This window comes from Plenodomus lingam (assembly GCF_022343315.1).
Source record: "Plenodomus lingam strain CAN1 chromosome Unknown contig_23, whole genome shotgun sequence".
NCBI classification, from domain to species: Eukaryota; Fungi; Ascomycota; class Dothideomycetes; order Pleosporales; family Leptosphaeriaceae; genus Plenodomus; species Plenodomus lingam.
The window spans coordinates 1,373,596-1,394,598 of record NW_027093940.1 but is presented as its reverse complement, the minus strand read 5'-3'; the positions used below and the strand labels follow the sequence as shown (position 1 = coordinate 1,394,598).

At 53.9% G+C, this 21,003-nt stretch overlaps 8 protein-coding genes across 8 annotated transcripts; 5 read left to right on the top strand and 3 right to left on the bottom strand.

Moving 5' to 3' along the window:
* Positions 1-351: 351 nt before the first annotated feature.
* Positions 352-1,674, top strand: IAQ61_006213 (uncharacterized protein; the record flags this gene model as incomplete). Its single annotated transcript, XM_003835712.1, has 1 exon — positions 352-1,674. One exon carries the CDS (start codon positions 352-354, stop codon positions 1,672-1,674), a length of 1,323 nt encoding a protein of 440 aa, XP_003835760.1.
* A 290-nt stretch (positions 1,675-1,964) lies between these two features.
* On the top strand, positions 1,965-2,375 carry IAQ61_006212 (uncharacterized protein; the record flags this gene model as incomplete). The annotated part of the gene is made up of 1 exon (XM_066097101.1): positions 1,965-2,375. The coding sequence occupies one exon, from the start codon at positions 1,965-1,967 to the stop codon at positions 2,373-2,375; it is 411 nt and encodes a 136-aa protein (XP_065953093.1).
* A 2,020-nt stretch (positions 2,376-4,395) lies between these two features.
* IAQ61_006211 (uncharacterized protein) lies at positions 4,396-4,800 on the top strand (the record flags this gene model as incomplete). Its single annotated transcript, XM_066097100.1, has 1 exon — positions 4,396-4,800. The coding sequence occupies one exon, from the start codon at positions 4,396-4,398 to the stop codon at positions 4,798-4,800; it is 405 nt and encodes a 134-aa protein (XP_065953092.1).
* Positions 4,801-6,896: 2,096 nt separating this feature from the next.
* Positions 6,897-7,964, bottom strand: IAQ61_006210 (uncharacterized protein; the record flags this gene model as incomplete). The annotated part of the gene is made up of 1 exon (XM_003835713.2): positions 6,897-7,964. One exon carries the CDS (start codon positions 7,962-7,964, stop codon positions 6,897-6,899), a length of 1,068 nt encoding a protein of 355 aa, XP_003835761.1.
* Positions 7,965-10,113: 2,149 nt separating this feature from the next.
* Positions 10,114-10,293, bottom strand: IAQ61_006209 (uncharacterized protein; the record flags this gene model as incomplete). The annotated part of the gene is made up of 1 exon (XM_066097099.1): positions 10,114-10,293. One exon carries the CDS (start codon positions 10,291-10,293, stop codon positions 10,114-10,116), a length of 180 nt encoding a protein of 59 aa, XP_065953091.1.
* A 395-nt stretch (positions 10,294-10,688) lies between these two features.
* On the top strand, positions 10,689-11,335 carry IAQ61_006208 (uncharacterized protein; the record flags this gene model as incomplete). The annotated part of the gene is made up of 2 exons (XM_066097098.1): positions 10,689-10,828; positions 10,900-11,335. 2 exons carry the CDS (start codon positions 10,689-10,691, stop codon positions 11,333-11,335), a joined length of 576 nt encoding a protein of 191 aa, XP_065953090.1.
* A 1,770-nt stretch (positions 11,336-13,105) lies between these two features.
* IAQ61_006207 (uncharacterized protein) lies at positions 13,106-14,278 on the top strand (the record flags this gene model as incomplete). Its single annotated transcript, XM_066097097.1, has 3 exons — positions 13,106-13,277; positions 13,660-13,745; positions 13,868-14,278. 3 exons carry the CDS (start codon positions 13,106-13,108, stop codon positions 14,276-14,278), a joined length of 669 nt encoding a protein of 222 aa, XP_065953089.1.
* Positions 14,279-15,940: 1,662 nt separating this feature from the next.
* PKC1 (Serine/threonine kinase) lies at positions 15,941-20,783 on the bottom strand. The gene is made up of 6 exons (XM_066097096.1): positions 19,726-20,783; positions 19,412-19,675; positions 18,385-19,359; positions 17,153-18,335; positions 16,900-17,101; positions 15,941-16,849 (listed from the first exon to the last, which is right to left on the bottom strand). Exons 1-6 carry the CDS (start codon positions 20,180-20,182, stop codon positions 16,382-16,384), a joined length of 3,549 nt encoding a protein of 1,182 aa, XP_065953088.1. The 5' UTR covers positions 20,183-20,783; the 3' UTR covers positions 15,941-16,381.
* Between the last annotated feature and the right edge of the window lie 220 nt (positions 20,784-21,003).

The following is a 21,003-nucleotide window of genomic DNA, read 5'->3' as shown; positions in this document are numbered from 1 at the left end:
TGGTAGGACCAAACTTGGGTCAAGAAGAGCTCGGCGGCCTGACATCACTGGCCTCACTGGCCGGGACGGGTGCTAACTGACTACCGGTAGCGCGCCTGTTTCCGGCCCGCCAAAGAATTTCTGGAATCTGGAACAACAGGAGGAACAGGCCGAGGGGTGGGCTTGCAATGTTGCATGCTCGCTCCACTTCGCACTGGCTCTCTTTCCACTCCTTCTGACTGCCTTCCTTCTCCATCCCACCAGAGTACTGTTTCAAACAAAAGCGTGCTCCAAAAGAGCACCCGGCAACTACACAACCCTCCCTCCCTCCCCTGGCTCGACACTGTGTAAGACACAATCACACCCTCCGCCATGTCCGCCGCCCAGGCCGCAGAGGGCTCCTCCGCGAGCGCCTCCAAACCTCCAGTTGCCATTGTCTGCGTAGGCATGGCCGGTAGCGGAAAGACAACCTTCATGCAACGCCTCGTGTCCCACCTCTACACTCACCCCGACCCAACCCAGAGCGAGCCGTCGGTGTCCAAGGTCGCTCCAACCCCACCGTACATCATCAACCTCGACCCCGCCGTCCACCATGTGCCCTTTACGCCAAACATCGATATCCGCGATAGTGTCAACTACAAGGAAGTAATGAAGCAATTCAACCTTGGACCCAACGGCGGGATCCTCACGAGCTTGAACCTGTTCAGCACCAAGATCGACCAGGTCATTGCGCTACTGGAGAAGCGGACACAGCCGCCGGCCCCCGTCCAGCAGCCCGAGCAGACAACCGTAGAGTTCATGACCAACAGTGGAAAGGAGAAACAGCCTGCACCGGTACAGCAACAGCAAGTCAAGCACATTCTGGTCGACACCCCAGGGCAGATTGAAGTCTTTGTGTGGTCAGCAAGTGGGGAGATTTTGCTATCCAGTTTGGCCAGCACATTCCCTACAGTCATTGCCTACATCATCGACACACCACGCACAACGAGCACCAGCACCTTCATGTCCAACATGCTGTATGCCTGCTCGATTCTCTACAAGACAAAGCTCCCTATGATCCTCGTCTTCAACAAAACGGACGCGCAGGATGCTCAATTTGCCAAGGAGTGGATGACTGATTTCGAAGCCTTTCAAGCGGCGCTGCGCAATGAAGAGGAAGGCGGTACGTTTGGCGGTGAAGGTGTGGGAGCTGGGAGCGGATACATGGGCAGCCTACTCAACAGCATGTCCCTTGTACTCGAGGAATTCTACAAGCATCTCAGCGTCGTCGGTGTCAGCGCAATGACAGGCGACGGCATGGACGAATTTTTCCGTGGTGTGAATGAAAAGGCAGAAGAATTCGAGCGCGACTACAAGCCCGAACTGGAGCGAAGAAGAGCGGAGCGGGAGCGGGAGAAGCAAGCGACCCGCCAACGGGAACTCGACAAATTGATGAAAGACATGAAAGTCGGCGGTGCAGGCAACAAGCCCACAACCCGGTCACGAAAGGACGACCCAGAGACTGTCAGTGACGCAGAAGACACGGGTGATGACCACCAGGATGAGGATCTAGACTATGAAGACGAACTTGACTCGGACGATCCCGAGCAAGGGCTCCAGCAGCGATACAGGGATACTATCCGCGATCACTCAACAAAAGCCCCAGACGAGGACATGAGTTTTGCGCGCTACGTTCAGGCTGCCAAATTCAACTGAAATCCCTTCTCTTGACCTCAGCTCTCCTGTATGCAAGGATACCCAACGTTGAGCAGGCAAGCAGGAAAAGCGATTACGGTAGGACCAAGGAGATTGACGAAAGACGATTGGCGAACGGCAGAGATTCGCGACGTCTGTAGCCAACCTCGCTTCCAGATTCCCGGTCAATTCTCAGTCGGGAAGAATTGGAAACACGAGTTGGATGTGCGATGGCCATGTTGTGCGCGGCCAGCAGTAATGAATACAAGTCGCGTGTTTGATGGGCTACAGCGCAAACTTGTAGTGTAATCATGGCCGCGGCCCGCATCGCAGCACAGCAGAGCACCGCACAGCGTAACGTGGATGGGCGGATTGGTATTGGTGTTTTGTCGACTCTGGCTCCTGCGTCCACGCCCACGTCTCCATTTCACACACCTCACTTTTTAAATTTATTCATTTGTTTCAAGCCATGCAGCCACATCAGCACACTCTCCAAGTCCTCTTCGCCCAGAACAGCAATCACAACACTAGACACTAGATACCCTCCACGCAATCCGATGCCCCAGCAGCCATCCCAAGAGTCAGCCCCCACCCCCCCTCCCCAACGCCACACGTTTCAGCCAGACACACGGCAGCGGGAATCAGAATACGAATATCGGGAGTTTGGGACATGTGGCTTTGCTCCAACGCAGCCTCTGAGACAGGGCCCTGAACGGGCGTGAAGCAGACATGTACATGTACATGCAGCCATGCACGCATACATGGCTTCCACGGCATTTGCACTCAAGACACACATGCAGGGCAAGGGAGAAACGGTACCGAGGACGATAATGAAAGCCGGACAGGGAAGGAAAGTGGGAGGGGGAGGGAGCACAAGGAGGGGCGCGAAGCCCCTGTCCTGTCCTGCATCTGCATGTATGTAGAGCCACACGGCCATGTAGCGAGGCAAGAGGAGAAGGAAAAGAAGTGGCAAGATGCAGCTGTCAGTGTCAGGCCCGGTGCCGGTGTGACAAAAGGCGAGGGAAAAGTTTGGTACTGTGTGACCGTGTTGTCTGTGTTTGTGTGAGGGAGGTGGATGCATCTGCTATCCATGGTTAGTAGTGGTCCTGCCCACGCTTCGAATAGCCATGTTTGTGCCATGACTCTTCTGTCCAAAAGCAGCCTTTTCTTTTGTACATGCTCTCTGCTTTCCACGTTGATGTGTATGCGTACGAGTATGTAGGTAGTATGTATGCATGTATATATGTATGTATACGTAACCCCCCCCCCCCCCCAGCCCATGCCCGAGCCGAGATCATCCAACGCAGTCATCATAGTACTACTTTCATCCTACCCTGCCCTACCCTACCTTACCCTCTCCATATACCCATTTCCCACCCGAAAACAAGAAGCCCCCTTCCCCTTGCGCACTGCCGTCAGCATGTATGCATGCATGCATGCAGTGCATCTGGCTTCGCTTCTCCTCGTCTCCGGCATGCTTGTGTGTGTGGAGACTTGTGCTGTACAACGGCGTGTGTGTGTGTGTGTGTGTGTGCGTGGCCTCGAGTCTACATTACGTGCCATGTACATGTACATGTATGTATTTACATGCGTACATCCCAGCAAGGCAAAGTAGACCAAAAGCCGCAAAATCCCAATCCCCCATACCCACCATGCTCGAATGTCCGATGTCATAATTACCCATTTACTTCAGCGCAACGAGTGGGATGTCTGGATAGGCGTTCTTCCTGCCACGCACCATCACAATACAGTAGGTAACAAGCATGCAGATCCGCCAGGGCAGGGCTCACTTCGGGTCAGGTTGGGGGGGGGGGGGGAACAAGGGTCTACATCATACCATGTACTTGTTAGTATTTTCGTCAGCGAGCGCGGAGGTAGTGGGGCTGGGGTTTTGGAAGGGGGTGGAGGGGGTGTTGTATGTAGAGGGGTAGAGGTAGAGGAGATGAAGATGAAGATGGCCATGGCCATGGACATGGACATGTAAATATTATAGTTGCTAAATCACCTACACTTCATCATCCAACATGCCATGCTCAAATCCAAGTCCCTATCCTTCCCTTCCATCACACTCATCCCCCCCCCCCCAAAGCCTACATGCTACATGCCCATTCACCATTAAAAAAACGACAACTCGACTCCTCAGACCAACTCAAACGGCAAGTCACCCCTATCAACATGTGACGGGTCAAAAAGTGGTGAGACGGGGGTGCAACGTTGTACGGTGGCGTATAATAGATTACCGGATCCGGTGCAAGGCAGGCCCATGGCGTCCCTCTTGTGTGACGACCAAGGTCTTGGGGGGAAAAGGAAGCGACAGGGCGAGGGCGTGGCGCTGGTGGGGGGGGATTGGGGGTTGGGGGTTGGGGTTGTATGGGTTGTGTGTTTATTTTGTGATTGGGGTGGTTTGAATGTTTGGTAGGAGTATTTACATCAATCAGTCTCATCGTCTTCTCCATACATCCCACAACCAGCTCCCCCAACCCTCGAAGCCTCACCCAAGCACCCAACACACCTCCCTCTCCCACCACCAAACCCGCAACCCAGGGAACCGGTGGACCCCGTATCCGCCAGGGGCCTGAAACCTAATTTTTCCCCTTCTTCAGTGCAACCCCAATGTACAGTACCTAAAAGCCTTGAACAGGCGTCCCGATGATTTCCCCGCAAAACTCGCGTCAAGCCCCCGCCGATGCCGCCTTGGTTATTTCAAGGATCTGCAGGCAGATAAGCGTGAGGTGGCACGACATGACAGCCCATCCCGTGTCAGATCGCGTTTTCAATGAAGATGCTAAGTACTACTATAGCGGCTTGTTCCACGGCGGGCAAGCCGAAGATGGGGTAGTAGTGGAAAGTTCGGTTCGGGGAGAAGGAGGTATGGGTTGCGACGGCAGTGGAGGGCCTGGTCATGGACAAAGAAAAAAATCTCTATGTTATACTGAACAAGCTATTGGTTTGCTACTATCAACGCCAATGGTCAATAGTCAAAGGCAGGCAATATTGATACCACGTCCGCCTTGGCTGATCTATTGGCCTTTGAAACATGGACGACCTTGGATTGTTCAAGGTATTTGCTGTAGTGCCATCGAAAAGGTGCACCGTCCTCTAGTCTTTGTCACGAGGAGTAGCTCCCGCGATGACGCGGAAGGGTGACTACAGTAGCGGCACAAGACAGCGTTCCACTTGGGTTGCGAGGATACACGACGTTGAGCGCGAAGCAGGTCCAGGACACATGTGGTTGCGAATGCTGTGACCGCACGCTCCAGACGCTTGTTGGGTCTACGCTGGTTTCCCCTTGCATGTGCAAACTAGAGAGCTCTCGGAAATGGCTGATCTGGTCGAAGCAGGAAGGTGGCTGCCCCAAGTGGTAAACAGAGTTTGAAAAGTGAGCTGATGTCCGATGGCTGTGTTAGATTAGGACGACGGGAAGAATGAATTGTTGAGAGGCAGGTATGGCGAGCCCAAGCAGCCGACCTTTGATATGAACGAACGGCTCAAGGAGGGGAAGGGGAGGGGGGGAGAAGGGTCAGCGTAGCAGAGAAGGGGGCCCCTCCCTATCGCCAGCATGCCATTCGTGCCCTCACGGCGAACCCATTGACAATTCTCATGGAGTTGTGATGGAGGATGAGGGGGACAGAGGGAACATCCCAGTGCGGGAACTTGTTGTCTCGTTAGACTTCGGCTTTGCGCTCGAGGGGACCAGCCAATCAGCAGCATCGGATTACTTTCCACCCCATCCCGGGACTCCCGACGGCCAGGGTCGACATGGAGGCAGATCGTTGCAGGCCCGGGTTTAGCGTGTGTAGCTGTTTTGGTCGAAAAGCCTGCAGGGTCTGCAGACCGACCGGTACGGAGATGGGGTTCCAACGACAGCCCATCTTTGCCTAGCCGCTCTCTACCCACACACGCCCTGAAGAAGGTTCTCAAAGGCCCGTTGAACGACGTCGGTTGTATGCAGCCTCTTGCAGTTTTGGTCGACCGTGTGTGTTTGACGGTGTACTCATGTGGGGGGTGTGTGTGTGTATGTGTGTGTGTGCACATGTCTCAGGGCCAGTTTGGTCGACTTCTCATCACATCACAGCGGGGCGAAGGGGGCGTCAGAATAGTGGCCTGGCTAGCTAGATGCGAGTGTAAACCACGGTTGACCAAAGCGTAGAGACGGCGCAGGCAAACAATTGGGTCGTTAGCAATGGCTGTTGTGTTAGTGGGAACGGCTTAGTCGACTTGACAACTGCGGGGTCTTGCTCGTCCAGGATTTTCATAGCCCAGCGAGCCGTTGGATTGTCGTCACGATTGCAACAATCAGAGCAAGAGAGGAAAAAAAGGAAGAAAAAAAACTCTAAAAAACTAAAAAACTCTGGAAGCTGGGTGCGGAATCAGAGCCTAGTCACGAGAAAAGAAAAAGTGGGGACCGTCTACCTGGCTGGTTCCGGCGACTGCCAGTATCCAGCATCATCATGGCCGTATTAGTCAACCGCGCCGCGATCTGGACACCGGATATTATCAACCAAAATGCGCCCTCTCGCTCGCTCGCTCGCGCGCTCTCTCTGTCTCTCCGACTCTGACTGAGAGACGGACACGAATACGGAGACGTCACAGAAAGGCAGGAGGGCCGAACGTGGGGCGGACCAGACATTGTTTTCATTCGTAGTCTCCTCGTGCTGCGACTTGGTCGCTACAGTACACACCACCTTGGTCGTCCCTTCCCTTCGTCCTGCAGCTCTTCCTGCCGCCGCCCATCGTTGCTACACTAAAATAAACTGAAAACAAACCAAAAAACATTGCTGTGCACCTTGGTCTAAGGGCGGGTATACATCTGCAGGCCTCGTTTCCGTGCTCGTCACTTCGCAACCCAACATGTCCATTCAACCGATACACGGGCCTGATCGAAAGCGATCCAGGGCCAGAGCACAGTGGTAAACAAACAAGACAGAAAGTCTTGTCGCTCATGTCATGATGCCAAATCCAATCGAGCCTCGGTCAATCGACCAATAAAAAAATTATACAGTGAAGAAGTGAAACCCCAGGCATGCGAAAAATTTCGCTGCTCTTGAAAACAACTCCTTTTCCTAATCGTAGCCATGACGGCATGCGTCTGTTGTGTGGTGCACAAAGGAGAGTACTCTCGATCTCGCAATCAAGAAGCTTTTTTTTCTTATTCTTGCCGAGAAAACCCCCGATTCGAGAGTCAGGTTGCGGGAACGTGCAAATAATGTGTTTAGGGGAGGGTGCGTCCAGAGCCGCCACGCTTATGAGTCGAACTTGCGCTTCTCTCCACTCGCACTGGCCGCCGCCGCGAGGGCATCTAGGCCGCCAGAATAGGAGCCAGTGCTGTAGCCATGTGTCATGGAGTATGCCGTGGGGTCAGGGTATTGACTGCGCGATGGAAACTCGAGAAACGAGTCCGAGGGTTGTACGGCGGGTGCCATGAAAGCTCCCATGGGACTGTGGGGAAGAGCAGGATCGACCATGGAGAGCTGGGATAGAGAGGGGATGTTGTCTTGTTGAATGGGTGAGATCTTGGGTCGCTTTGCCGACGGCTTTGCCTTCTTGCCCTCTCGGTCGCTGCCTTTGGCTGAGTTCCGACCGCTCTGGTGCGTGCGGCGATGCTGCTCCATATTGTCCTTGCGGGTAAAAGCCTTGTTGCATTCTGGGCAGTAGGCATCCTTCTTGCCCGTGTGCTTCTTGGCGTGGCGGGCAGCGTGACCAGAAGTGGTGAAGTAGTCGTTGCAGCCGAATTGCTTTGCCATGGGACATGGATAACTGTTTTTCTTGGGGCGTTGGCCAGCTGAGGAAGCTGTGCCCTGTTGTTCGTCGAGCGACTGTGGTTGTGGTTGTGGCTGTGGCTGTGGCTGCTGCTGCTGCTGCTGTTGTTGTTGTTGTTGCTGCTGTTGTTGCTGCTGTTGTTGTTGCTGTTGCTGAAAATAGGCAGTTTGTGAGACATTGCCAGAGTGGTAGGGAAGAGGACCAGAGGCTTGGGGAATAGACGGGTAGGCAGAATCCAGCTCTTTTTGATGCGAGAAGAAGCCATTGTGGGAGAAGACGGGTGAATGCAGGCCTTGGGCAGGTGGCAGTTCAAAAGTGAAATCCGGAGTAATGGGCGACGGCGTGGCCATGCTGGTGGATTCGGACGAGTCGCTGCGAACCAGGCGCGGTGTCAATGGTGAGCCGATGGGTGAGGTGGTGTAGCTTGAAGTCCTGGATTGGAGGGAAGGAGTGATGGAGGGTAGTCGGACAAGTTGGGGTGGAGGCGCCGGGCCGTCGTTTAGCAATGACACTCTGCGGCCTGTCGAATTCTTGCCGGACAAGGCGTCCATTTTGGAGCGCTGCAAACACGTGCCAGAGAGAGGAATGCGACCAGATGCGCAGATGGGGGCAAATGCGCAAACACGACAACAAGTGTGCGAAGGCGCAAATGGAGAGCAGTGCGTGCAGTGATGCAAGTGGAGTGAGAGAGCGGGCTGGCTGACTGGCTGACTGGCTGACTGGTTGACTGGTTGACTGGTTGGCTGGCCGACTGGCTGGCTTGGTGAGGCTACTTTATATTATGAGGAAGCGCAAGGTGCAAGAGAGCAAGGGGCGAGGACGGGTCACAGTAGACGACGAGGGTAGACGCCAGGAGGACAAGTTGCACAGCGGAACGTCTGGGGGTGAAGGGGAGGAAAAGGATAGTAAGTGTATGTAGTATGATGTTGTCTTTGCAGATGTGCTTCTTTGGGGAAGGGGGACACAATGGATTGGGGGGCGATGGAGGAGAGAGAGGAGAGATGAAGTAGAGAGAGAGAGAGAGAGGGGGTATGTGTGTGTGTGTGTGTGTGTGTTTCTCTGTGTGTGTGCGTGTGTGCGTGTGTGTGTGCAACGCGCAGCAGCAGGCTGGGGAGTGTGTCTGGTTATAATGGGCAGGCACAGGCAGGGGACTCGGCTTGAGGCGTTAGGCTGGCGGCCCAGGGTGTTGTCCACCAGGACCAGGGTTTCGAGAAATCCATGGCCCAGCGCACAATCCCATCTGCTGCCGCTCGGCCCTAAGGGTTTAGCGCGGCAGGCAGGAGTGCGCTATTTGCATGCAGGCAGGGCCCCCGGCGATCAGTGGCTGCTTGCGACGAAGGCCCGCAAAGGCCCATGCCCAGGGCTGCAGCAGCTGGAAGGGGACCGAGGGCGGGGCCCAGCGCGGCAGACGGACTCGGTGGACACCCGGCACTCAGACGACATGGCGCAACAGGGAGAGGAAGTCACAGAGATGGGGGGTGGGGGAGAGAAATAGGGCGTCGAGGCCAAAAGAAGGCCGCTCCTCTTCATAGGGGACGGACGCGGAAGTCAAGTGCAGGTGGGTGGGTGGTGGGTGCACGGTTGGCAGACGACTGAAGGCCATTCAGCACGGCGGAGGTATACCGCCTATTGATCGATGACTTGGAGATCGAGATCGATCAGGGAACAGGTACAATTTACTTGTTCACACGACTCTCAGGCGCCAATGGAAGCATACCGTAGAGTACACGGTGGGCTGCCAACTCAGCGCCCAAAGACTGCACCGGCCGGTCTGAAGCCGCTCGCCGCACCTGAGTCTGTTCGTCGCTGTACGGCTTGGCAGTCGATATACGTGGTGGAGTACTATGGTAGTCTATACTTGTACGTCCTCGTACTCCTACTAGGGCCACGGGTAGACAGTACGGACCAGCGACACTGTAGTAAGCAAGATGGCGATGGGGTATTTGGGCTGGCAGCCTATAGCACCGTACCCATTGTATGTACCCTCTGTGCTGTACCGGTACATGGGGGTGGGAATCACCAAAATAGGTCCATGTAGCCAGCCAGCCAGGCCAGACACGGAGAGAGAGACAAAGAGGAGAGGAGGGGCGGCCAGTCACACGGCACACACACAACGTGCAGAAGAACCAGGGTCCACAGATGATAGTATTACTGTATTGTACCGGTATGTACATGGCTAGTAGAGTAGTTGTAGGTCAGTACCACCGGAGAGTACAGCATCCGCCATTCCTGCCCCCGGAGACTCGAGGTCGCGCAGAGCCAAACGCCGCGCATGGAAACGGGGCTTGGCGGGGCATGTCTGGCGGCGTAGTGAGCCGACGAGACGCGAGAGAGAGAGAGAGAGAGAGAGAAAGAGAAAGACAGAGACAGAGAGAGAGAAAGAGAAAGACAGAGACAGAGACAGAGACAAGAGACAGAGACAGAGGAAGAGCACACACACACAGGCCAGCAGCGTCTGAGGTCATACAAAATCAGGGTCTGGGGAGTCATGGGTGGATGCTGCGGGTTGCCCAATACGGCTAGGGCCGCGCATTCATATGGCAGTGCCATCGTGAGAACGGCGGGAGATCGAAGGGTGGGGGCCTGTACGGCGACGTCATGCTTGCAACGCCCGCATGTTCCCACTTTGCTTTGCTTTGCGTTGCGTTGCTTTGCCCTTCTCCTCTTACTCCTACCACCCCACTCCCAGCATCCCTGCTACTACCTAGTGTCCTTCTTCCTCCCACCCCTCCTCAGCCACTTTTTCTTGCCAAACTGCCTGCGAGCAAACGACGCCGCCCACTTTTTCTCGCTTTCAGTTTGCTGGTCCGGCGACTTTGCCCCACCCCGGGGGCCTCGACCTCCCACGCGTGCCCATGTGCACAGACTGCCGCGCTCCATCGGGCTTTTGTAGCACCATCGACACGGCTTCGACACAGCTGGCTCGCCTATACCACTCTGTTCTGCTACTGCCCGTACTTTTACTCTGCCACTCTGCCCATCTGTCCATCTGTCCATCTGCCCACCTGCCCACCTGCGAAACCCTCCCCCCCCGGCCCTTTTTGCCTGCACCGGCCCTTTTCTTTACCAGTGCCATCGCGATCTCTTTTTTTTTTGTTCGCTCGTCCCCAGCACCGTTGTCGTCGTATGCAGGGCCTATCCGCCGCCTCCCTCTACTACCGTCGGGTCATCCAACGCCATTTTGAAACTAGCATGTACCCGTACCCTATGCGCTTATACTACACATGTAGACTAGGCATACCTAAGCAGCTACAGTAGAGCACATGGAGTAGTACATGTCCCTCTCTTCTTTTGACGTCACGAGCCCCTTGATTTTGGGGCCAGCACTTGAGCAGCAGGGTCCCGTTCCCGCCACCAGTCCGCATTTGGCAGGCCATGATCTTCGACCTGGGTTTTCAGCCCAGCTAAGAGCGCGGTACCTAGCACAACACGGCGAAAACACAAGCACGGATTGCGGAAGCCACTGGACCCCGAAGTCTATCGGAGCCCACTAGCTGCCCAATGCAGACCACGACCAGTAACCACTACCACCACCACTACCACCACCACCACCAGCTCAGACCTGGACCTGGACCTGGACCTGGACAGCAATCTCCCATCCTCACTCTCATCACCCCTTCCCATCACCACAGCGACCACGCTGAACCACGTGTCGAGGATCGTGCTTGGACATAGTAACCATGCATGCTGGTCTTCCTTTCGCAGACCATCCCCAATCCTACCTTCAGTCCATAACCACACAGGTAGGTCCAATATCATCGCACACACGCCCGTCGTGGCTGATGCTTTCAACGTAAAAGACTTTGCATGCTCATACACTCAAACACAACCACCAGTGTGCGCACTGATGTCCTATGGCTTGCTTCTCAAACTTCGTGCCATGCAGCAAAGGGCAGCTCGCGAACCGGGTGCTGGTAGATGATGATGCACCACCGAATACTTACCTACAATACCATTTTCCATCCGTGCATCCTAGACTTCAAAAGCATGCCTACCTAGAGTAGTAGGTATCTAGGTACATGCACCGTATATAGCCACTCTACCGTGCCCGTTGAACTGGCTTCCGACCATCTGGTCCATTGGAAGATCACCGTGGCCAATGGGCCGTCGGCTCCCGCTCCAGAGCGCTCCTGCCCGCTGCGTGCCTGTGGCGTCAAGGCACTTCGAGGAAAGCCCAACTGTGATCATGAATGACAACCACCCGTTTAGTGACAGCCCTCCTTCCAAACCCAATTTCTCCCCTAGCATGTTTGACCACAATGCCCTTCTCTGCTACTCCCACCGTCCACCCTCGACCTACCTAACCACATCCACGCCTTCTCGTCACCGCATTCGACATGGACAAACTGAGAACTGGGTACCGTTTGCGATGGCGGCCTCGTCGTCGCTCTTGAACAAACGCGTTATCGCATAGGGGAGTCTGGCCTTTTTGAGAAGCACCGCACCGTCCCAGGCCTGGACGTCCGTTAGGTACACAGGCCCCCGGCAATGCACACTCCGGTCAAGGCCCTACATAGTACTAGAGGACATGGGCTCTAGTAGAGACAGCTAGGAGTACTCGTCGAGTGCAGGACCCCTTCTTATCTCGCTACGATGATCAATCTTACTTTTCCTTGCCATGAGTACCTCGACCCACCCCTGTCCAAGCTCGCAGTCAGCTGCCTCTTGGGTCTGCTCCCTCGGTCTTACTCCTACTACCGTACGACAGACAGTACAATCCCTTTGTGCAGGCAAAGTTATGCACACGAACCCGCCGTCTTCCACCAATCCTGACCCGTCTCTCCTGCCTTCTGGAACCCGCTCCCTGACCAATCACAGACCCCTGTCGCGGCAACGGCACAGCACACAGGACAGGACCCCTTCTTCACCCTCGTGAATCGAGTGCATCGAGATCCCCCTGGCGACCCTGGATATCCTCAATGAGCTCTGATACCTGTCTCAACGAGGGGTTCGCGCTGGCCCTGCATCTCTGCGGTCATGGGAAACCAACAATCGCGTTTGAACCGCTCATGGCATTGTGCGACGCCTCTCCACTATAACCCGAAAGAAGTGGGATCCTTTGCACATTTGCATATTGCACTACTACGTCACAACATGGGGGGAGGGGGGCAAACAGGATCTTCACCATCATATGGCCGACTGAGTTTTCCATCTTGGTACGCATCCAGGTGGGAACACCTGGTTTCAGTTACAAACCACCTTGATGCTCTTGACTTTATACTTTCCAAGACTCGCTCTTTCTGCCAGGGGAGGAAGAGGGGGGGAAGGGGAAAGAAGCCGCCAAGTACACTTCATACCCCAGCTTGTGATGACCCTTTGCAGTAACCTGGGCGATATCTGCCGACCCTTGGTGGACATTGTACTATCTATTACACGGCAGTACTACTCTGGGGGGAGGGGGCTGACAAAAACAAAACATTCATCTCTCTCAGAGTCCCCGACCTTTCCAGATCTGTTGCCTTCTCGACGATCCCCAGAATCGAGACTTGCCCCCCGATTGGGCTCTGATCGCTGTTCCTGATTTGGCCGGCAGCTAAACCCGCGCATGTGGTTAGCAAGCCGTTGCCAAGAAAGCCCTCGCCGATGACGGTGAACGTCCTATCCGTTCCCCTCCGCCCCACTACCACCAACCACAGCACTACCATCTTCACATGGAAAACAACAAAGTCGGCGTCCTCAGCTCTTCATCATTATGCAACTTTTGTTAAAAACAACCGTTGCTCATCGCTGGTCGGATTTGTCCGAGTTGTGGAAACCCCTGCCAGAGGAGCCGACTACGTTTCGAGTTGATGCAACAGCATGCTCGGTGGGCCTATGTACGGTGCATGGGACGGAACGGCAGGAGATGTGGTCACTTTGTAGACGTACGCCTATTGCACCTCCTTTTCTACAACAACATCACCGCCGGAGGAAGATCTCCTCGCACTCACTTTCCTGTCCCAGGAACTACTCCGATCAGCTCAGGGTCTTTGGTGGCATCAACAGCGTGAGCCACGATACTGTGGGCCCACCTTGCACGTCCCTGTATACGCACATGTTCACGTCTACATGGACGGTAATCCCCCTCGCCTCGTGTGGCTCGTACGCCTTTCCGGCCAATGGATAGCCGCGCCCAACGTCAATTGCAGTTGTAGCTGTAAGCCTTACTCTGTACAGTTACGTGTAGATTACGCTGACATTTGCACTTGGCTCACCACAAACACGTGCAGGAGTCAGCATCCCTGAATCTACACTGATGAATAATAGTATACTACTGTGTTTACACTCTTACCCTTTCGGCAATTGACGTATCCGACATCATCAACAGGAACCACAGACTTACTCGCGCATCTGTCAGCCAATCTATTGCTTTTTGCTCTCAAAATAGACACGGCGACGATCCACGCCTCACAATCACTCATGCAGTCTAACATTCCAAGGATCAACAGGAATTACAACAAACGATTGTCTACAGCAAAGAGACAGGATAAACGAGTTCGCATCCTACGAACAGCTTACATATACCCACCTCCTCCACAACCGGCCCGTTTCCCAAACCTCAAACGACCCAATACGAGCGCGCGATGCCAAGACTCAAAATACCCAAGGATGCAAAATCATTTCGCCCCGTAACACCTATACTCGCATACCTACCTTGTTCCAAACCCGTATGTGTTCAGCGACGATCTCGTCTGATTTCTCTGACGCAAGAAACCTGCTGTCCCGCCGTGCCCATCCTTACCCCCCAAATGTGGCTCGAGTGGCTGGCACGCAGAGCCCGCCGCGCCTGGCGTCGCGCAGCCCTGCGAGTACCGAACGCACGTGTGATCACTATGACATCGTTTGCTTGTTTGGTGTCGCAGAGTTCAAGACTTGCACGCGATGAAAGGGCCGAATGTTCCAATAGCATGCGGGTGATTCATTCCTGCGTTTCCCGGCTGACTATGTAGCACTTGTCCCGTACACAAAACCTATACAGCAGCAGAGGGAACCAGGTGGGAGATGCACAGGGCAGACTGTCTGGGTGTGCTAGCCGGTCGTCGATCTGATTTGCATGTCCTGGTTATGTCCGGACTCTGCACACACCTCCCCTATGCGACAAGCGACACGGCGACTTTTTTCCACTGCGCTGTGATGCAACGAGACTGCCGTTGTGGGTTCCCGATGGAGCAGGTGATGTTGGTTATTGAATCGAGTGCCGAACTCGATCTAGACGTACAGTGGCATTCACCGATGATGATGCCATCGCGTTACCTAAGGTAAGCGCTGGAAACCTACCATCAGTACGACAGAGGAAGGTAGAACGAGGACATGTCACTACGCGACCAAGTCGCACGTCCAAAGCCCCCCCACGTCTGTTCGCTTACCTGCTAAGATTCTGGACCTGTTTGACCAGATAAGGACTTGCACAAACATTTCTTGTCCAAACTTTTCTGCCGTCGGCGCTGATGAATCTCTAGTGTCTGTAGTTTGGGTTGGTTGTGGGATGAGTGCGGTATCGTAGATTACATGGCCCATCGATGATGATCGCTACACCGATGCACCGAATCCCAAGCTAGAAATCGACATGTCTATACTGAACCGACTCGGATAGATTTTTTTTATATCAACCTTTAAGAAACAAAACCTCAAACTTTTACTTGCAACATGTCAAACACTACACCCCAACCAACACAATATCAATATCAATACACTATATCCCAGACAATATAAACCCTAATCCATACTCCACCACCATAAATCAAGCATCTCCATGCCCCCAATCCCCCCGGAACCACCATGATCGAGCATCCCACCGCACAATCCCAGATTCCCAAGCATTAGCTGTAAATCCATCTAAATACGATAACCCGGGAAGCTCTCCCGTGCGTTAATGGACCGAGGTTCGGTATTTCAGGTTTGCGGAAAGTGTATTCAGACTTGGATTGGATATGCACGGTAGGATAGGATAGGGATAGGGATGGGGATAGAGATAGGGATAGGGAGAGGAGAGTAGGGCAAGTGTGAGGGAGTTGGATTGTAGGTTAGTATGTGCGGGATCTGTTGTATACATTAGATGAGGGTATACATTAGATGCGGTTTGTGATGTCTGTTATTAGAATCATACTGACGGCCGCACGCGTCAAGAGGAAGTGGAAGTAATGCCATTGTGTAATTAATTCTTCCTAGAAGGGAATTTCTGTCGTGGGGATTGGGTTCGCTGTATGCGAGGATGCTGGATACTTTTGGGTAGTTGTGGGATTAAATGGTAAACAGTAAACAGTAAACAGTAAACAGTAAACAGTAAACAGTAAACAGTAAACAGTAAACTTAAACTCTACCTAACAAACAGCAACCAAACAATAAACAAAGAGCAGCATCTCCCCCTAAAATACCTAGCCTTTCCCTTGGCAAATAAAGATCGCTAGCAGCCACACATGTACATCTATCCCGTCGCCGCTGGCATTTCTTCACAACTAGCCCCCCTTCAAAAAGCCCATGTACACAAACATCTATACATCGCCAACAACGCACAACAACGGGAATCAAATAACATACATGTAGAACAGTTATCAAGTTTAACACAACTTTGTTTCACCTAGCCTATATATCACATATTAGCAAGTCAATACCTGCACGCGACCTGGACCACCACCATCACCACCACCAACATAGCCCCTTTTGAAAAATCTCTGAATCCCTATACTACTAGAGTCGTACCCCCCCACAGCCTGCTCAAGATACCAGCGTTCCCCCAACACACGGACAGCTCCTTTTTCCCGCTGCCAAGAAACAAGCATTACAAAGTCTCAATGGTAAAGGGCCAGAGCCGGAATCAGACAACAGTAGAGATGTGCAAGTCATGTGTAACCCCAGGCATGTCTCGGGTCCTCCGTGCCCACCACACATCTCTCACGGGGACCGGCAGTCGAGAAACCAAAGTCCCGACACCAGGCCGACTAGGCTCTGCAAACCCGAAACTCAGGCAATTCGAATTGAATCCAGTCATCTAATTAAAGTCGGCCGAGTAAGAGAATCCGCGGAATTCTTCCTGCATCGCTTGCGAAAGGACGGATTGAACGGGCGTAAGGACCGGCGTTACGCTCGTGAACTCTGTATCAAAGTTGCTCGTATCCGTGGGGCTGCTGATCTGGGGCACAAACGGTGGTGCCACTCTCTTGTGGTAAATATCGTCCCAGTTGATGTTGCGGAAAAAGGCGTGAGACATAATTTCTTGCGCATCAGTGGGACCAGATCCAAGACGCATCTCAGGCTCGCGTGTCAGCAGTTTTTGAAGAATGGAAACGGAGTCGCGAGGCATGTGAATGGGGTATAGTGGCTCGTCGGCTAGGATCGCGTCGTAAATCTCGTCCTCGTCTTCACCGCGGAAGGGTGACTGTTGCAGAAGCATCTGGTAGATGAGAACTCCGAATGCCCACCAATCGACGGCACGACCATATTTCTTGTCCAGGAGAATCTGAGCAAGTGTCAGCAGCTGTTTCACGTCCAAAAGGATACTTCGCCTACCTCTGGTGCCATGAACTCAGGTGTACCACAAAAGGTGCTCGTCGTTGATCCATACCACATCTCCTCCTTACATAGACCGTAATCAGCAATCTTGATGTGCCCGTCTAGAGTTAGTAGAATGTTGTCCAACTTCAAATCTCGGTAGATGACACCGTTTTCATGGAAGTACTTGAGTGCGAGGCAAACTTCGGCTGCATAAAACCTGAAGAGCGTCAGTTTATGATTATTGCACAACTTCAAAGCCTGAACTTACTGCGCCCGTTTGGTACCAAATTGCCCTCTTTGAATGTGCAACATGAGATCACCACCACTGATGTACTCCATGACAAAGTACACACGAGTCTCGGTTTGGAAACACGCATGCAGACTAAGCAAGAATGGATGCCGTTCCTTGTTGGCAATCAGAAACACTCGCTTTTCTGAGCGCGTACTCTCGACTTCATCATTCTCAATGATGAACTCCTTCTTCAATACCTTGATGGCGTATAATTGTTTCGTGCTCTTCGTTTCTGCCAGCATGACTTTTCCGAAATTACCTTTACCAAGCACTGCTAAGAAGTTGAAGTGATCCAGACCTATCCGCTTTCCAGAGCCCTGTGTGTTGGCTGATGGGGTGACCTTGTTTTCTGGGTTTGCAGGAGGAAGTTGCTTGGATGGAGGTATTTGTGCTATCGCCTCTGGCTGCTTCTGTGACATTGGTGATTGATGCGGCTGTTGCATTTGTGGGGATGGCTGTGGAAGAGCATATGAGCCCTTGCCTGGCGGATACGATTGCATCCCTCCTTGCTGCGCCTGCGCTGGTGGATAGCTTGGGATGTTTGCGTAAGCTGAAGGGTCATACGGGGCTTGTTGAGGAGCCTGTGGTTGTTGGGGAGTTCGTTGGTCTGCAGGGTAATTGCCGCCCGAAGTTCTGTTGCCCTGGGGCTGGTAGTCTGTGTTACTTCGACCATACCCGGGCGCTGGAGGAGTAGTTTTACTCATGGCAGCCTGTGCGGCGGCCACCGAAGACTGCGTTCGTGCGCCTGAAGATGGCCTTGAAGTGGTTGAGGATGTAGGAGACGTCGGTGTAGGGGTGGAATTCGATGTGGAGTATGAGACACGCGCTGCATCGACCGAGGCTGCTGATGTAGCATAAGAAGGCTGTCGCGGAGGACCAGGCGGTGGGCTCATCTGTTCTTTGCCGTAGGAGTATCTGTCGGTCTGCGACGGCTCTTGCCCTGGTTGAGCAGGATACTGGGATTGCGCTGGCGGCAGGGGTTTGGCCGACTGCGGTCGCAGTGTTCGCTGAGCCATGGGTGGCACACCTGGACCCGACGCAGATTGTCCTCTTCGTGTCCTCTTGATCTCCATGAGGATTTGGTTAGCTACTTCCATGGACATGCCACAAAAGTCGGGAACAAAATGCACGCAATGTGCGTGGCATGTGAGATTACATTCTAAGACAATGTTAGCTGAGACTTTTCTGCATGTCAACTGGTTACACACCTGCACACTTCTTTGTTTGTTTGCGACCGAGTGGTAGGACATAACCACAGTGACAACACCAATTGGCTCCCATGTTGGAGAAGTTTTCGAACCGATGAGGGATCCGGTGGTTGAGCTTGGCCTCGTCCGGGTCGGTTTCGGCGTTTGATTGTGTGATGCACTTTGTCACTACCTTGGGGTAACATTTCTTGTGACATGTGTAGTTGCAGTCGGAACACTGCATACCAGCGGCATACTTCAGGAACTCGCCGCAAAGAGCACAACGCATGACGTTGTAAAATTGTTGCTGGACGAACTTGTGTCCATATTGCTCCACCACATCCTCTTTGCGCTGCCGAACGGCACCCTTTCGGCCAAGTCCAAGGTCGAATGGCTGCTTGTTGCCTGTGTTCTTGGCAAAAGACATGGTCAAATGAATGCGGCCTACTGGCTCGAGCGAGAACCAGTCATCAATCATGATCGGCCCAGTCTGCGGCTGTGGACCACCCTGGGGCCTCGCACCTCCAGGAGCTGGTGCTCCAGGAGTGCCCGCTGGATTCTGACCCGGAGGAGGTTGGAATTGAAGATCAGGCTGGATGCCAGCAGCAGCTCCACTCATCTTATCCGCAGCAACCCAACCAGAATTCTGAAGTTCGGTTTCAATCTTCTTGCGACGCATCTCTTCGGCGATGTCCGAGATGCGAACCCAAAGCATTCCAATGGGCAGTAGGTGATCACCTGTCTTGTCGTAGACTGTGATTTCGATTTCATTCGCCTTGTCGATGGCAAACTCGTGCTGCTCATCAATCCAGCGGTCATTACGCGTCGGTTTGGTGCGGCCTTTGATTGCATCTTCGACCTTGATGTTGACAAAAGTTTCGGGCCCACGACTGAAGCGGCCAGTGGCTGCATGGTCGACGTCGGCCACGGCGTGGATGCGCAAAGAAAGATGGCCACTCAGGGGTTTCCTTTGACTGGGGATGTTCAGGCTGTCATCTGTATGAGGGTCAGCATAGAAAATTCAAGTCTGAATCCCAACAAAGCTTACCGTCTCCACCTTCGCCCTCGATGTCCACGTGCAAGTCCTCATAGCGCTTCAAGGAGTGTTTTAGCAATTGGATTTTCTGGGCACTTTCGATGCGCTTGGCTTCTGCATCGGTTTTGCTTTTGCGATCGCCTTCCATCTGATAAAGGCGCACCATCTTCTCGATTCCATCCTTGTATTGTTTCTCAACACTAAGCTTAAATTCGAGCTGGGACAGCATAAGCTGGATGCGGGGACCGAGATGCGGGGTATCATATTTAATGAGATCTATGCATAAACGTCAGTATCTGCTCGAGTGATGGGCGGACGAGACTTGCCTAGTTTGCTGTAATTGGGACGTTTGTTTGTGGTGCCAGGCCCTGGTGGTGCATAGGGTGCGCGAGGTGGCATGAGGCCATCGCCCCCGCTGAGATTGCTATACTGGCTCTGTGGGCCACCGTAGCCGCCCTGGTCTGGCTGCGTGTAGCTGCTCCAGCCGTCCTTTGGTGGAGGAGTGAGGGGATTGTTGACGGGCTTCCGTGCACCCGATCCCCCACTGCCGGGCTGCAGACTCATGTTCTCCATGCCCGTCGACGTTCTTTGCACGTCGAGATCTCGCAACTTGGACTCGAAGTACTCGATGTTTCTGTGGCCGTCTTTGATCTGCCCGTCGAGGCGCGAAAGCACGGCGGGATTGTTGGTTGACTGGCGCATGGCGTTTGCCGCGTTGATCAGCGCCCTCTCACGGTCAATCTTGCGCTGCACATTGGCAACGGTTTCGTCGACGCTCGCCATGGCGGCTGGCGTCTAGCAAGGCCGGCAAAGAAGGCGAGCGAGGGTTTCTTCGCCGATCGGGGCAGCAGCGGCGGCGTGGAAGCGTTTCTGGCTAATGAGGGGAGGGTGAGGGTGCGTCGATGCCCAAGCAGACAGGCAGGCAGGCAGCAATAATGGTGGTGGTGGTGGTGGTGGTGGTGCAATGGGGGCGCACTGTATTTGGGGGAAGTCTCTCCAGCAGCGCGTCGTCGTCGGCGGGGGTAAGCAAGCTGTGTGTGTATGTGCGCGCGTTGGTGTGCCCGTATATGTGCTGCGACGGGCGGCAACAGCAGCAACAACAGTAACGGCGGCGAGCGGAGTGGTGGGCGTGATGTGATGCCCTCGTCAAAACTTAGCGGGTGAACTGCACCGTGGCTGAGCGGGCTCGCCCCACACGCTCTCCCTAGTCCTGCAGCGACGCCTGGCCGAAAGAGTCAAAAGTGGCGTTTGACCTTGACTGTATGGGCTGTCGTGGATGGGAATTGGGCGGCGGCGACAGCGTGAGTGATGAAGAGGAGGGCAGATGGAGAGGGAAGGGGAGTGGGAGGGGGCGGTGGAGGAAAAGGTTATGACGAGCGTCGCCTTGGTGTTTGTGGAATCGCGAGAGCTGTGGAGGGGGGACGAGGGGAGGGGAGGGGAGGGGGGGCGGAACCCAGGCGGGGCTGCAACAACAGAAAGACCGACAAAGTACAGGGCGTTGTGGCGCATGTAGATGTACACACATACACTCCAAGTATAAGAGTACTTCTACCTGCCAGTCATGCAATCGCTTCTAGTACTTCTGTCTCCTGTCTCCTGTCTCC